This window comes from Neopelma chrysocephalum, unplaced genomic scaffold (genome assembly GCF_003984885.1).
Source record: "Neopelma chrysocephalum unplaced genomic scaffold, ASM398488v2 Primary Assembly neopelma1_200, whole genome shotgun sequence".
In the NCBI taxonomy this organism is placed as follows: Eukaryota; Metazoa; Chordata; class Aves; order Passeriformes; family Pipridae; genus Neopelma; species Neopelma chrysocephalum.
The window spans coordinates 396,013-409,377 of NW_020897862.1; the positions used below are offsets into that span (position 1 = coordinate 396,013).

The following is a 13,365-nucleotide window of genomic DNA, read 5'->3' on the forward strand; positions in this document are numbered from 1 at the left end:
GCAGCAGGCCCTGGACAACTCTCCTCCACACTGGGAAGTCTCCTCTGAAGGCAGAGCCAGCTGTTCCTGGCACTGCCACCTTGTACTGTGTCCCCTGCCCTCCTTGGCAGAGATGGCCTGTGAAGTCACCTGAAGGCTGGTGCAGTTCAGGATGTCCAGGCTGGAGTACACTGGGAGGTACTGGGAGGTACTGGGAGGTACTGGGAGGCTGTGTGGCAGCCTGTGAAGCCCTGCTCAGTTCAGAGATCCAAGGAACACCCCAGCTGCCTGATCCAAAGGAGCTGTGTGCCATGGCAAGCCCAGTCCCACTCCTCCTGGTATTGCTGATGTGTCTGATACCCCTCCACCTGCAGGTGCAGCTGGGACCATCCTGCTGTGTGAAGGGGTTTCCACCCGTCCTGAACAGTTGTGTGGAGACCCCCAGTCCCACAGGGACATAGTAGAGAGACATGACGTGTCCCTAACCCACTTGGAAGGCTGCTCCCTCCTTCAGATGGGGGAAGGAGGCAGCAGGACCACCGAGGTATCTGGAATGCCGTGTTTCCACCCATGCTGAAATCAGAGATGCTGGCAGGGTTCCAGCTCTTGGTCTGGTGCCCCTTTTCCCGCTCACTACCCCGCTGCCCCTTTGCCAGGGTAAGTGTTAAGGAATGCCCAACGTGTGTCTGCGGAGCTGGTGATCAGAGATGTCTCCTGGGGCCATTTGTGTTCAGCAGCTGGGATCTCATGGCCTGGATGCTGCTCAAGATCTTCTTCTGGTGGCCCATCATGGTGATGCCCAGACTCCGAACATCCCTGGAGAACAAAGACACTGCCAGACAAAGACACCTGTGCCAGGCCCCATGGAGACAACTGCACCCCATGGACCAGTCCAGGGGCCCAGGCCTGGCTCCTCTCCCCTTGCCCATCAGCACAAGGCTGGTCCATGGGCATCCTCCCAGAGAGGTTGCCATTCCCTCAGGCGCATCCTCCTGACAGAGCCACTGTGACAGCCCTGGGGGGAGCAGGAGCAGGAGGGGGATCACTCCTGACAGGCTGGGAGGTGACAAGATCGATGCTCTGAAATTGGATTCAGTTTTAGTGAGATGCCCTCAGATAACCCAGTCAGAAAGACGGATGAATGATGAGCCTTCCACACTCAAAAGCTTCCCTGATGTGCGTGAGAAACAAGGATCACTATCAGCTCAATCCCACAGCAAAGGCCCTGTGTACAGCCCCCAATCGACGCACACGACAGCCCCTCTGTCTGTCTTCCCTTTCCTTGCCTCCTTCTCCACCTGCCACACCTGCAAGGTGTGCACTGGCACGTCCTTCCTGAGCCACAGGGACCACCATCCAGCAGCTCCAAGCCTTTTGACAGGGAACAAGTCTCCTTAGAGGCAGAAGAGGTTGTTGCCAGCCCTGTTACTAATGGTAACAGCGAGGGATGGGGGATGTAAGACCAGGGTAGGAGCAGGTATAGTTGCCTTCTTTTCTGATACTACTCGGATGTTCCAGCCTGGAAACTCCCCAGACAGGTGGGAGATCAAGCTCCTTACAGCAGGAGGAGGAGGATGGTGAGACACATCTTCGCCTGCCCTCCTTACTTAACCCAGCCTTGGTCATGTGGCAAAGACCTTCTACTTCCCCTGAGGCCTGGACGGTGCCTCCCTGCCTGGCTGCACTGGGCAGGGAGCCAGTCCTGTGCACGGGGGTCTCAAAAAGCTCCAAGGTAACTCCCAGCTCCATTTGTTTCCTGGTGATCCCAGAGAAGGTGTGTCCTATGGCACAGCCACACTCTGGTCCAGAAATGCCTTTTGCAGGGGAATTGAAGGTGAGAAGCACAAGGAGTCAGCAACCTCCTGCCTGTCCCTGCTGTGACCAGGAGGTTGGGTTGAGTGACCTCCTGAAGCACCCAAGTTACCTACGGGCCTCTGGTGACATTGGAGAGCCACAGGAGGTGACTTGGTGCTCACACCCTCTCAGTGCAACTCCCACAGCTTCTCTCGAAGCTCAGCATGGCCTTGGACACTGTCCCAGGCCTCAACACCATTTCCATAGGGATGTGGTGAGGCACCAGGGACCAACCAGAGCAAGCCAGCCAAGGCAGAACGGTCACTGTTTGGGGCTAGTGGGTCAGTGCAGGGACACTCAACCAGTGCTGTTTGCTCTCTGGCACTCACTCGATGTTCATGCGCATCACCATGCCCAGGGAGGAGTACCCGGCCATGGCAAAGTTGTCCCGGTAGTGCCCCAGCCGGATGGAGTCCAGCCAGTCCTCCACAGTCAAGCAGCTGGTCAGGTCGAGGAGACCCCTGTCCGAGTGTGTTTGGGTGAACCTGGGAGCAGGACAGAAGGGGTTAGAAGACCAGGAGGTGTTGGTCTGAGCTGACCAGGCTGTGAGGTCCACCTGAATGCACCTGAAGAATCGCAGAATCACTAAGACTGGAAAAGCCCTCTAAGATCATCGAGTCCAACCATTAACTCAGCACTGCCATCTTTACCACTAAACCGTGGACCCAAGGGCCACATCCGCACATCTTTTAAGTCCCTCCAGGGATGGTGACTCTACCACTGGCCTGGGCAGCCTGTGCCAGTGCCTGACCACCCTTTCCATGAAGGAATTCCCCTCAATATCGAATATAAACCTTCCCTGACACAACCTGAGGCTGTTTCCTCTTGACCTGTCACTTGTTCCCCGGGAGAAGAGCCTGACTCCCACCTGGCTCCACTCTCCTGTCAAGAAGTTGGAGAAAGTCAGAAGGTGCTCCCTGAGCCTCCTTTCCTTCAGGCTGAGCCCCCCCAGCTCCCTCAGTCACTCCTCATAAGACTGACTCTTCAGACCCCTTCCCAGCTCCCTTACCCTCCTCTTGACACGCTCCATCCCTTCAACGTCTGTCTTGTCACGAGGGGCCCAAAACTGACCCTGGGATTTGAGGTGCCTCATTAGTGCCCAGCATGGGGGGACAGTCACTGCCTTGGTCTCCTGGCCACACTATGGCTAGTACAAGCCAGGTGGCACTGGCCTTCTTGGCCAGCTGGTCACACACACCTGTGACCCTGCAGGGCAGGACAGAGAGAGCCCTCACAGGCTGCTGAGGGCAGAGTATGGGCACTGCTGCACATGCTTGACCTTGGCATGGGGATGCCACGGCTGGGAGCAAGGCAGTGAAGTGCAGGAAGCTCCCCACTGCCCACCACAACCTGTGCCCCTGGGCCCTGTGCCTGTTCATGGTCTCAAGTGAAGCCGTCAGTGCTAGAGCTGAGCTGAAACATCCCTTATTCCCACAACACACACACGCTCTGCCCTCACCTGTTGACGGTGGCCGTGCACTTGAGGTTGTCGGGGTTGCGGATCAGCTTGTCCAGGACGCAGACGATCTGGGAGAAGCGCGGCCTCTCGCTGCGCTCCTTCTGCCAGCAGTCCAGCATGAGCTGGTGCAGGGTGGTGGGGCAGCCCATGGGGGCGGGCAGGCGGTAGCCTTCCTCCACAGAGTTAATGACCTGCAAGGAAGCCACACCACTGCAGTGGAGCTGCACCCCCACCCCACTCCCAGCCCTCCCCCAGACGGGAAGATCCCTGATGCCTGAGCTGCTGGGGCCGTCACACGGGGAGCAGAGCCGAGCATCACGTTCAACCACAGTGAATTGTTCTGTGCAGGAAATCACTGCTATGGCAGCAGAGCTATTTAGAGGTCAGGTGGCCTAAAATATTGCAGCTTCCCTCCAGCAGGCAAGCCACAAGGGCTGGACTCACACTTGCTTACCACTCTTCAGCAAGGCTGGAAGAAACCCTGTTTGAAGGAATTGTGTGGAGGAGGTAGTGTAAGCCACTGCATTCATGCCCTGCTGTCACCTAAGACACTTTTAAAATAATAAAAGCACTAGAAAAAGTGGGGCCTCTCAGGACTCCCAAAGCAGGGAGAAGCTTACAGTCCCCACAGGTAAAAAAAAAAAAAAAGGAGTCCTGTGGTTCTGCAGAGTCAAAATACTTGGTTTTTTGCCTCCTTTTGGAAATTTTGACCCCAGGTTGTTCTCAGGATTATAACTTAGATTTCTGTACAGATTTTATGCTACTCTTGAGGTGAGAGTGGCCTCACATAACTCAGACAAGCCCAAAACCTACAGCTGGGTGGTGCCAGCCTGAAGCTCTCAGCAGCCTCACCTGGGCAGTGGAAGGGATGGACCCTCGGCACCGGGTCTGGCAGGATCATGCAGTGGGACTGCAGTGATCCCAGGGAAGCGCCCTGACTCCTTCCAGGGACTGGGAAACTTGGCACAACGTGTGCTGAATCTCTCCAGCCAGCACAAAAGGCTCGTCCAGAGCAGCAGGCAGGGCTGGGGACACCCATGGTGCACACAGCCAGGATGGCAGGAACCTCCCTGCCTGCATTCATACCAGGGGCTTGAGCCAGCGTCCCCAGGAAAAGGGGCAGGATTGGAAAGGGTAGGTTTGGTCACTTGGGTCACCTTGCCAACAGCAGCCAGGAGTCACGGGGCTGCAAAGAGTGCGCAGCGCAGGGAGGGAACAGCGCTCCGACGTCCCCACGGAGGGGACAAGCACACTGTGCACAGCCCTGCAGGGACGTGAGGAGAGGCAAGAGCTGACCTTTGGGCCCCTTTTGCCCGGCCCCGTGCTGGGCTGGCCTGGGGCAGGGCCGGAGGAGGGGCAGGCTGGTCCCCGCGCCGCCCTGCGCCCACTCACGTCCCGGTTGGTCATGTTCCAGTAGGGCCGCTCGCCGTAGGCCAGCACCTCCCACATGACGATGCCGTAGCTCCACACGTCGCTGGCCGAGGAGAACTTGCGGAACGCGATGGCCTCCGGAGCCGTCCAGCGGATGGGGATCTTCCCCCCCTGGAAAACCAAGCAACGGTGGAGGGAGGCTCAGAGCAGGCAGGGCTCAGCACCCCGACCTCTGCATCCGGGACAAGCAAAAAAGCTGGGGTGGTGTCTTCTGGAAAGGGCTGAGAAGGAAAACCCACACGAGAGAAGCCTAGAAGTGTTAAGTGAAGGATGACTTCAAGGTGTTTCCAGTAGAGCAAGGAGAGCACTGTACCTATTTTACAAGGTCTTCCTGCGCAATTCTGTCCCTCAGTGCTCAAGTTATAGGAATTCAAAGTGATGAAGTGGACCCCAGGGCTACCGGGGTGCACAACCACGGAGCTGACATCGGGCGTGGGCAGAGAGCCTGACTTGAGCAGACAAGGAAAGGGATGGAATGTGCTCCCTGTTCATCCTTGCTTTGGCAGGCGAGCGCTGAAGAGGATGGCGTGTTGAGTTGAAGGACGACGCTGACAAAAATCAGCAATATATGGACTAAGAATACAGTTAAGCTGGAAATGTGGTTACCAGCCACCCAAAGAGGAAAGTTGTAGAGTAGGGAACATTGGGTTCTGTGCAGAGCATGTGGGGCAGGAATGGTATGTCATCCACCAGAGGTGTGCCAGGGGAGCACGCTAATTCTTTTCATGGCCAAAGAGGAGTAAAAAGAGCTCTTTCTATTTAATGTAATTTATGTATTTCATGAAAATATGTTTGATTTTGCTTCCATTGACCTCCCATGGAGGAGCACATCTAGCTCCAGAGCTGTCAGGTTGGTCAGAAAAATCTCAAAATGGTTTCACAGACACATAAAACAAAATCACAGGTTACAAAACCAATTCCCACTTTTCCCACATCCATGAATGAGGCAGAGTCACATGTTAAAACTAGTGTGTGGCCACAATACTGAAGAGTGGACCAGGACATTAACCTATGGACCAATGGCTCTTGGATAGCTGAGGAGTGGACGGAGCTACACAGTCTTGGGAAGGACTCCAACAGGGACATGTAGGCCACATGTGCCCATAGGAGCAGTGGGTCAAGGATGTTTATCAACTCCCTGCCCTCACATCCTGCTTCTCTGTTCACTGCACACTCATTCTGGGATGTCCCTGTGTGAAGGACGATGCATAAAGGCTCCGAAGCTCTTTGGGTTCGAGCTGTTGGCCCAAACGTCAGCACAGAGGTGACGCTGCCATTTCTGCCCTACCTATTTTGACCTGAGAGTCTCTAACTTTTCCATCTGTCAGGGCAATAACAGCCAGCAAGGACCAACACAGGGGAGCCACCCACCGTGGTGGTGTAGGCAGCATCGGGGTCGTCCTCCAGGATGCGGGAGAGGCCGAAGTCGGACACTTTGCAGACCAGGTTGCTGTTGACCAGGATGTTTCGGGCAGCCAGGTCCCGGTGCACGTAGCCCAGGTCCGACAGGTACCTCATGCCCGCTCCGATGCCACGCAGCATCCCCACCAGCTGGATGATGGTGAACTGCCCGTCGTGTTTCTGGAAAGGAAAAAAAAAAACCCCAGTTTCATTTGTGGTTTTCACCAGCACCCTGTTGCTGCTGCTGTCATTAAACCAGTGCCTCTCATCTTTGGCTTAGTACCTCCTTTGACCCCAGTACCTCCCACCTGTCCCCTGTCCACATCCTGCCCTCTCAGTGCCGCTGACATGTGCTCAGGCAGTTGTCCCTGCCTTTCCAGCGCCACTCCAGGGAGCCAGACGTGATGCCTGGAGCCTGTGTCTGCTGGAGAGGTGAGAGCCCAGCACACACAGCTCTCCCATGGGGCTTGCAGTGGCTGTGAGGCTGAGGACAAGGAACCAGCCTCTCCTCCAGCCGCTCAGCCCAGAGGGATGTGCAATGAATAAAAACACAACCTTGCTCCTTACCCTGAGGAAGGTGTCTAGCGAGCCGTTCTCCATGTATTCAGTAACAATCATTACCAATTTGCCTGCAGAAGACAAGGGAGGTCAAGTTAGCAGAGAAGTCACCTTCCTCTGGGAAGCCAAGTGCCAAGTTTTTACTGGGGGAGACATGAATCCAGGCCTGTGGGTCTCATGCAGCCCCTCAGAGTGGTCTCACCCCTGCATTGGGCACCACTGCCACAACAGTGGGGATGTGGCAGTAACCCAGTCAGGTACCCCCTCCCTCCAGGTGCTACTGATGTGGATAGGTCAGCTTTGTTATCCTGCTGAAATTTGCATGCCATTAGCATAACGCTTTGCATTAGAATGTGCCTTTTTGAAGGAGGACTTTCAAATTATGATTCAATACAGGCAGCCTTTAAAATAAACGCTATTGAGTAGGACATCTCCCAAACCAATAACCCTGACCTGGAGCACACTGAGGAGCAAGGTGTGGAACCACCACTGGGAAGTTTGTCCTGTAAGAGATGGCACAGGGGTGGGGTGGAGGGCACCTCAGGTAAATGGACATCTGAAAAGCCACCGGGGCAGCTGAGGGATGGAGTGCACCTAAAGTGAGCCCTGACCCACATCCCTCAGGTTGCCCACAGGGAGATACATCCCAGCTCTGCCCCACCATCCCTTCCAGCCACATACTCCTGGTCACCACCCCTTCCAGGTGGATGACGTTGGGGTGGTCGAACTGTGCCATGATGCTGGCCTCGCTCAGGAAGTCCCGTCTCTGCTTCTCCGTGTAGCCTGCCTTGAGTGCCTTGATGGCCACGGGAATCTCCCTCTTCCCTGGCAGCTTCAGGCGGCCATAGCACACCTCTCCAGACTCCCCTGCAAGACAAGGGAAGGTGAGGGCACGGGGAGCTCCTCAGCTTCTCGTGCTCACTTACCAACACCATGAATCGTCCAGTCTACCAGCACACTCACAGCCCCTCTGGATTTCACTGTGGATTTCAATCCCCTCCAACCCCTCCAGGATTCAGTCCTCTGAAAGCATTGCCCAATGCTGGAAGGGTGGGAACATCAGAAATCACCTCTCTCTGCTGCCTTTTCCTAAAGGCGATGGGCCAAGAGCAGTGATTACAGTAGCTCTTGCTTTGCTGCTTTTAATGAACAAATGTGGGAGTCTCAGAGCAGCAAGGATGACACCCATCCAGGCTTCCTCATGCTGCTCTGGGTTAAGTCCTTGGGGTGCTGCTAGTGAAGTTCCAGCTCCATCTCTGCCCCACGCTTCCCTGCAAGCCCTGTTCCTATGCAAAACTCCCTTTTGTTCTGAAAATCCACCATTTCACTCACAGTTTCATTTGCATCTTGTCACCCCAGGTTTCAAAGCAGGGTGGCACGTTGGAGCACCCACATGGGACAGGCTGAGCCATCTGCTGTGTCAGCCTGAGCCGTCGGTGCCACACCTGCTGACAAGTGGCCCCCTGGCACCAGGGCTGCTTCCAGTGGGTTCATTTCACGCACCAAAACCCCCCCTCTATCTGTGGTTTTGATATCACAGGGATAAAGGAGCAGATGAAGCCCCCTAGCTGAGCACTGCCGTGGTCCCAGCGGGCCACGGGCACGGCACAACCTCAGATCATGAATTTCCCTGGGCAGACACGATGCAAAGAGGCAGCTGGGCCCCGGGACTCACCAGACCCAATGACCTTCTCGATCTTGATCCGGGAGGCCTCTATTTCACGGGTGAACTCATGCACGGCTTGGCAGGGGTCTTCGTAGGCGTGGGGATCCACATAGAACTTGGACTCAGGGAACTTCACTGCCAGGTTTCAAAGGGGAGAGAGGAGAACAGCTCTCTCGGGCAGCCCCACGGGAAGGAGGGGCGCCCAGCAGCCGGGCAGATGATGGGCAGGGGCAGGATTTCGAGGGGCAACAGGCTGAGGGGTCACAGGGGTGCAGCCCAAGGAATCCTAAGTCACTCTTTGGCATAGCAGTCTCCTCAGAGCAGCCCAGGACCTGGCTTCCCAAGTGTTCTCCATGTGATTGTCCCTCTCCATCACCCCCCCCCATCCCCATCCCTGCTGTCTGGGATGATCCTGCTTCAGTCTTATGGCACATTGTTCAACCCTCCAATCCCATTACCAGGATGCCCCTGAAATCAGAGCCCCTCTCAGTTCTCCTAAGACATGTTCACAGAAGCAGGTAGGAGTCAAAACCCTTCCCCCTGGAAACCATAGCAATATCAGGGGGTAACAGCCCAGCTCTGTGCCCACCCACAGGGCTGAAGTTCTTCACAAGGAGAGTCCTACCTTGCCCATTCTGATAATGCATCTTCTCCTCATCAGAGTCCTGGAAAGCCTTGCTGTACCCACAGTGCCTGCCACGGGGGGACAAGGGTCAGAAGAGATGCCCCTGTCCCTCACTCCCACAAGCATCCCAAAGGCAGGGTGAAAGGCAGTGCATGCCAGGGCTGTGGGCAGCCCAGGGGGAGCTGCATCCCTGTGTCTTGCTGGACTGACACTTTGGCCTAGATTGAGGTACTTTCCAGGTGCTCTCCAAGGCTTGGCAGTGCTCAAAGCTGCAGTCCTTTTGGGCTGTATGCCTGGGCTCCACATGCCTGGCTCAGCCACGTAGCACATAATTCCTTAGATCTGTCTGATGGCAAAAAGCTCTCTCCCCTCCTGACCTACCTCCAGCCCACCCAGTCAGCCCTTGTAGTAGTACTGGTACTGGTACTGCTCTTGCTAGTGCCACTGATAATCCATATATTATATATATTATAGTGTACATATACTAATTTATTGCTATTCTGCCTGCTGGCATTAGGGGAAGATCTGGAAACTGGCTCTGCCGCAGGGAAAGCGGTGACCCCTAAATGAAGTCTCTTGGCTGCTTATTAACCCCTGATCTATGGAGAAAGGAGAAAAAGTTGTGCTCAAGTTCTCCCATCCCTCCTGTCCCTCCCACTGGCCTCCAGAAAACTTTTACCTCTTCTTGCAGATCAGGACCACCAGCAAGGCGACGAGGCCAGCGATGAGTGTCAGGCAGATCCAGACGATCGTCATCGTGTCGTAGCGGAGGGACACTGGGAGAAGCAGGGTAGGAAGGAGGTGAGCTGGGGTGGGGGATGCTCTGCTGAGCTCAGAAAAGTCCCTACCACAATGGGGTCATGGTCTTCAAAGATAAAACACTATCCCTATCCATTCCCAGCTTTCGGTCTCTCCCAGCACATGGGGACCATTTACACGTGGGGAAACTAAGCAGAGATCTAAGAAAGCCATGGTGACACAGCAAATCAGCACAGAGAGGAGCTTGATGCCCCAGGACCTTTCCAGGTTTTCCCTGCCCTAACTGCTATGTCCTTCCTCCCTCTTCTTTCTAGTGTATAAGCACAGGATCACAGAATCCTTGAGTTTGGAAAAGACCTCTAAGATCACCGAGTCCAACCATTAACCCAGCACTGTCAAGCCCATCACTGAACCTTGTCCCCAGGTGCCACAACCACATGCCTTTTAAACACTTCCAAGGCATGGTGACTCCACCAGTGCCCTGGGCAGTCTGTTCCAATGGCTGACCACCCTTTCAGTGAAGAAATGTTTCCTAATATACAATCTAAACCTCCCCTGTTTCCTGACACTGTTTCCTCTTGTCCTAAGTATCTGAGGAGGGCAACCTCAAGCAATCCCTTCAGGCTGAAACGCTGGGAGATGTGCCTCCAGGCACATCCAGAGGAACACTGGCCACAGAGAAGGGCATCACCATCCTCCATGCTCCCTGCCCCACACTCCCACACGCCAGAACTGCACACACTCACCTGGCTTCCCTGTTTCCACCTCCACAGTCTGACTGAACCTCCCGCAGCCGGCCGAGGTGCGAGCCCGGACCTGGAAGATGTAGCGGGTTGCAGGTTTGAGCCCAGAGATGGTGGCAGTGGTGCTCTTGGACTTCAGAGTCGAATAGCTCTGCATTTCCTTGTCCTGGGGGGAAAAAAAGCAGCACCAAAAACCTCACTGCACCAGCACAGCGAGCACAAAGCCTTCCAAAGGAGCCTCTTGTGCGAGGCTGGCTGATGGCAGGGACTGGTCTGCAGCAGCAGGTTCAGCGTTACCTTCTCGTAGTACTTGATCTCGTACTCCAGGATGATGCCATTGGGCTGGTCTGGCTCTTGCCACAGCAAGGTGACGCTGTTCTGGCCCGTGCTCTCCTGATGCACCACCACCACCTGTGAAGGGGCTGGGGATGCAGACACAGCATGTTAGGGGTCTGCTGAGGGGGTACTGTGGGTGGGTGGGACAGAAGGAGACAGCAGCAGGGAAGGGTGGAACTGGAGCCCCAGGCAGGACCCCTGGTTTAAACCAGGTGTCTGGTTTAATTAAAGCCATGTGGAGCCAAGTGCTGTGATGGGAGCTGAAAACAGGCTTTTCCTTGCTTCAGCTCCCTCCATCTCTGTCCCATGGAGTAAGTAGCTCTGAGGAGATGAGAGGAGGGCACTGTCCCAGCACAGGCAGGAGGGGACACTGCTGCTTTGTTGTGATCTGGAGCCAGAAAGGAGAAGGGGCAGTGGGGTTCCAACCATGTGGGGTTCCATCATGGAGGTCTCTACCAGGACCCTGACCCCTCTTGTCCCACATGGGGTAACAGGAGAGGGGCGGGGAGGAGAGAATGGGGAGATGATAAATGCCCAGAGGGGTGGTCAGGGTCTGAGCATGAGTCTAAAGGTGACCTGGGTGTGCTTTCCTGCCCTGGGACACTTGTCACCTTCCCAGGCTGGAGCTGGTAGCCTGTGAATCAGTTCTTGAACCTGCCATGCCCCAACTGGAGCTGTCACAGCTGGAGGAACCAACTCACCAGCCTCTTTTCCCACTGGAAAATTTCCCACTGGAAGTTCCCCAGAGAGTGCAGTGAGTGCTGTGATGGCCAGGTGCAGCCATTGGGTCCAGCTCACTGGAAGGGTTGAGGCACCTCTTTTGTGCTGAACTGATGGGGGAAAACGGGATGTGGCAGCTCCAGGGAAGACAGAGCTGTTGTGGCTGTGGCTGCAGCACAGGGGTGTCACTGGAGCAGCACAGAGACTAAAAGAGGCCACAGGGGCTGCAGCAGCAGTGGGGTACCCAGGGACTGAAAAGCAGCAGTTTTAGCTCAGTTCTGCCTCCTCTGAGAAGCAGAAAACGCTGTTGGTGCACAGTACCCTGGGCAGATGGGACAGGGTGGGATGGTGGGAATTAGTTAAACTCCATGGGCACATGCAATGCTGTTGCTCCAAGCAGCCCCAGGGCATCTGTGCTGCATCTGCCTCAGCCTTGCCCAGCCCTCGGGGCTGGGGGATAAGGGTGACCAGCACCCAGCACGGGCAGCACCCCCGTGCAGGGCATCAGGGGTTCCTCAGCCACCCTGGAATGCAGGGGTGCTCTGCCATGTGCAGCAGCTGGAGCTCTGCCCAGCATGGCAGACAAACTACCAAATTCCCAATCCTGCTGGTTTCACAGCACCTGCAGCACTTTGCAGCAGGGAGGTTGAAATGGGAATATTCAGCACTTCCTGAGAGCATCTCCCTCCGAGGCATCAGGCTGAGGCAGCTCATCACCACTTGGGGGGATTGAGAGGGATCAAGCCAGCAGGACTGAGCCAATTCCACGTGCTGCACAAGTGCCACAGGCTGGCATCAGTGACAAAAGGGCCTGTTCTCATGCCAGTCATGAGCTATTGCAGTGAGGCTCCCCAAGTTTCTCCCACTGACACCCCTGCCATGAGAGCAGAAGGGGTTCAGCATCACAGGAAGTTCTTGTGGGCTCATTTCAAACTGGGAGGATTGACAAGGAATGTCACTCCCTACCCTGATCTCTCTGCCCACAATGTGCTCCATGGAAAAGGGCTCTGGGAGATGCCCAGGTGACCCTGGAGCAAAGTCCTGTCCCACCTGGGCTGGAGCACTGTTCAGAGGAATTTTCTGGGGAAATAGCATTTTGCAGCAGGGGATTTGCAGAGGTGAGATATGTATAGGAGATACTTCTCTAAGCAAACATTGCTGTCACCTGCCAGGGCCTGGCATTGGTGTGAGCTAAGAGCAGAGCACGAACTGCTGCCCAGCCCTTTGGGAAGGGACAGAAGGTTGGAGGAACAGCCTGAAAGATTCATGCTCCACTTAGTGTTCCTGTCAATAAAAAAGTGTTATCTATGCTCCTGTCTCCTGCAGAAAAAAAGGAGCCTCCAACAGCAGCTGGAAGGGAAGGGGGAGGAAAAAGGACACCACGAACCAGAGAAGGGTAAGAGGTGCCTTGAGCAGCAGCTTGTCCCACCTCAGCTCCCTGAACCCACCTCCAGCAGCAGAGAGGACAGGGGTCACATCTCCCGGGGGTTCCAAGCCCATCACCAAACCAGCCCTTTGCTGTTAGAGCAGGTTCTGGCCCATGCAGACACTGGAGCGACATCAGAGCAACATCAGCATCACCCACACAGGCAAAGGCTGGAGATGGGGGGTGTCTGCTCCTCCTACCTGCCTGGTTTGTCGTGATGTTGGCGACCGCGGCTCTCCTGGACTCCAGGCTGAGGTCGGAGACGCCGTTCACGGCCTCCACCCAGAAGGAGTAGTTGGTGTGTGCCAGGAGGTTGGTGACAGTCAGTGCTCCCTGCACCAGGCTCATCTGCTGGGGCACGAAGCGGATGCCGCTGCCACAGGCCTCGCACGGCCCCGTGTCCCCCGC

The 13,365-nt window shown here is 55.7% G+C and overlaps 1 protein-coding gene across 1 annotated transcript in view; it reads right to left on the reverse strand.

The window, feature by feature from the left end:
* Positions 1-680: 680 nt before the first annotated feature.
* EPHA8 (EPH receptor A8) overlaps positions 681-13,365 on the reverse strand; it is a 45,133-nt gene continuing 32,448 nt past the window's right edge. Inside the window, exons 4-15 of the mRNA XM_027702967.1 lie at positions 10,773-10,897; positions 10,479-10,641; positions 9,653-9,749; positions 8,974-9,041; positions 8,358-8,483; positions 7,364-7,549; positions 6,692-6,753; positions 6,095-6,304; positions 4,685-4,834; positions 3,293-3,483; positions 2,163-2,318; positions 681-795 (exon numbers count right to left, since the gene is read on the reverse strand). Of these exons, the coding sequence (XP_027558768.1) occupies positions 681-795; positions 2,163-2,318; positions 3,293-3,483; positions 4,685-4,834; positions 6,095-6,304; positions 6,692-6,753; positions 7,364-7,549; positions 8,358-8,483; positions 8,974-9,041; positions 9,653-9,749; positions 10,479-10,641; positions 10,773-10,897 (1,649 nt within the window). The remainder of the gene's footprint in view (positions 796-2,162; positions 2,319-3,292; positions 3,484-4,684; positions 4,835-6,094; positions 6,305-6,691; positions 6,754-7,363; positions 7,550-8,357; positions 8,484-8,973; positions 9,042-9,652; positions 9,750-10,478; positions 10,642-10,772; positions 10,898-13,365) is intronic.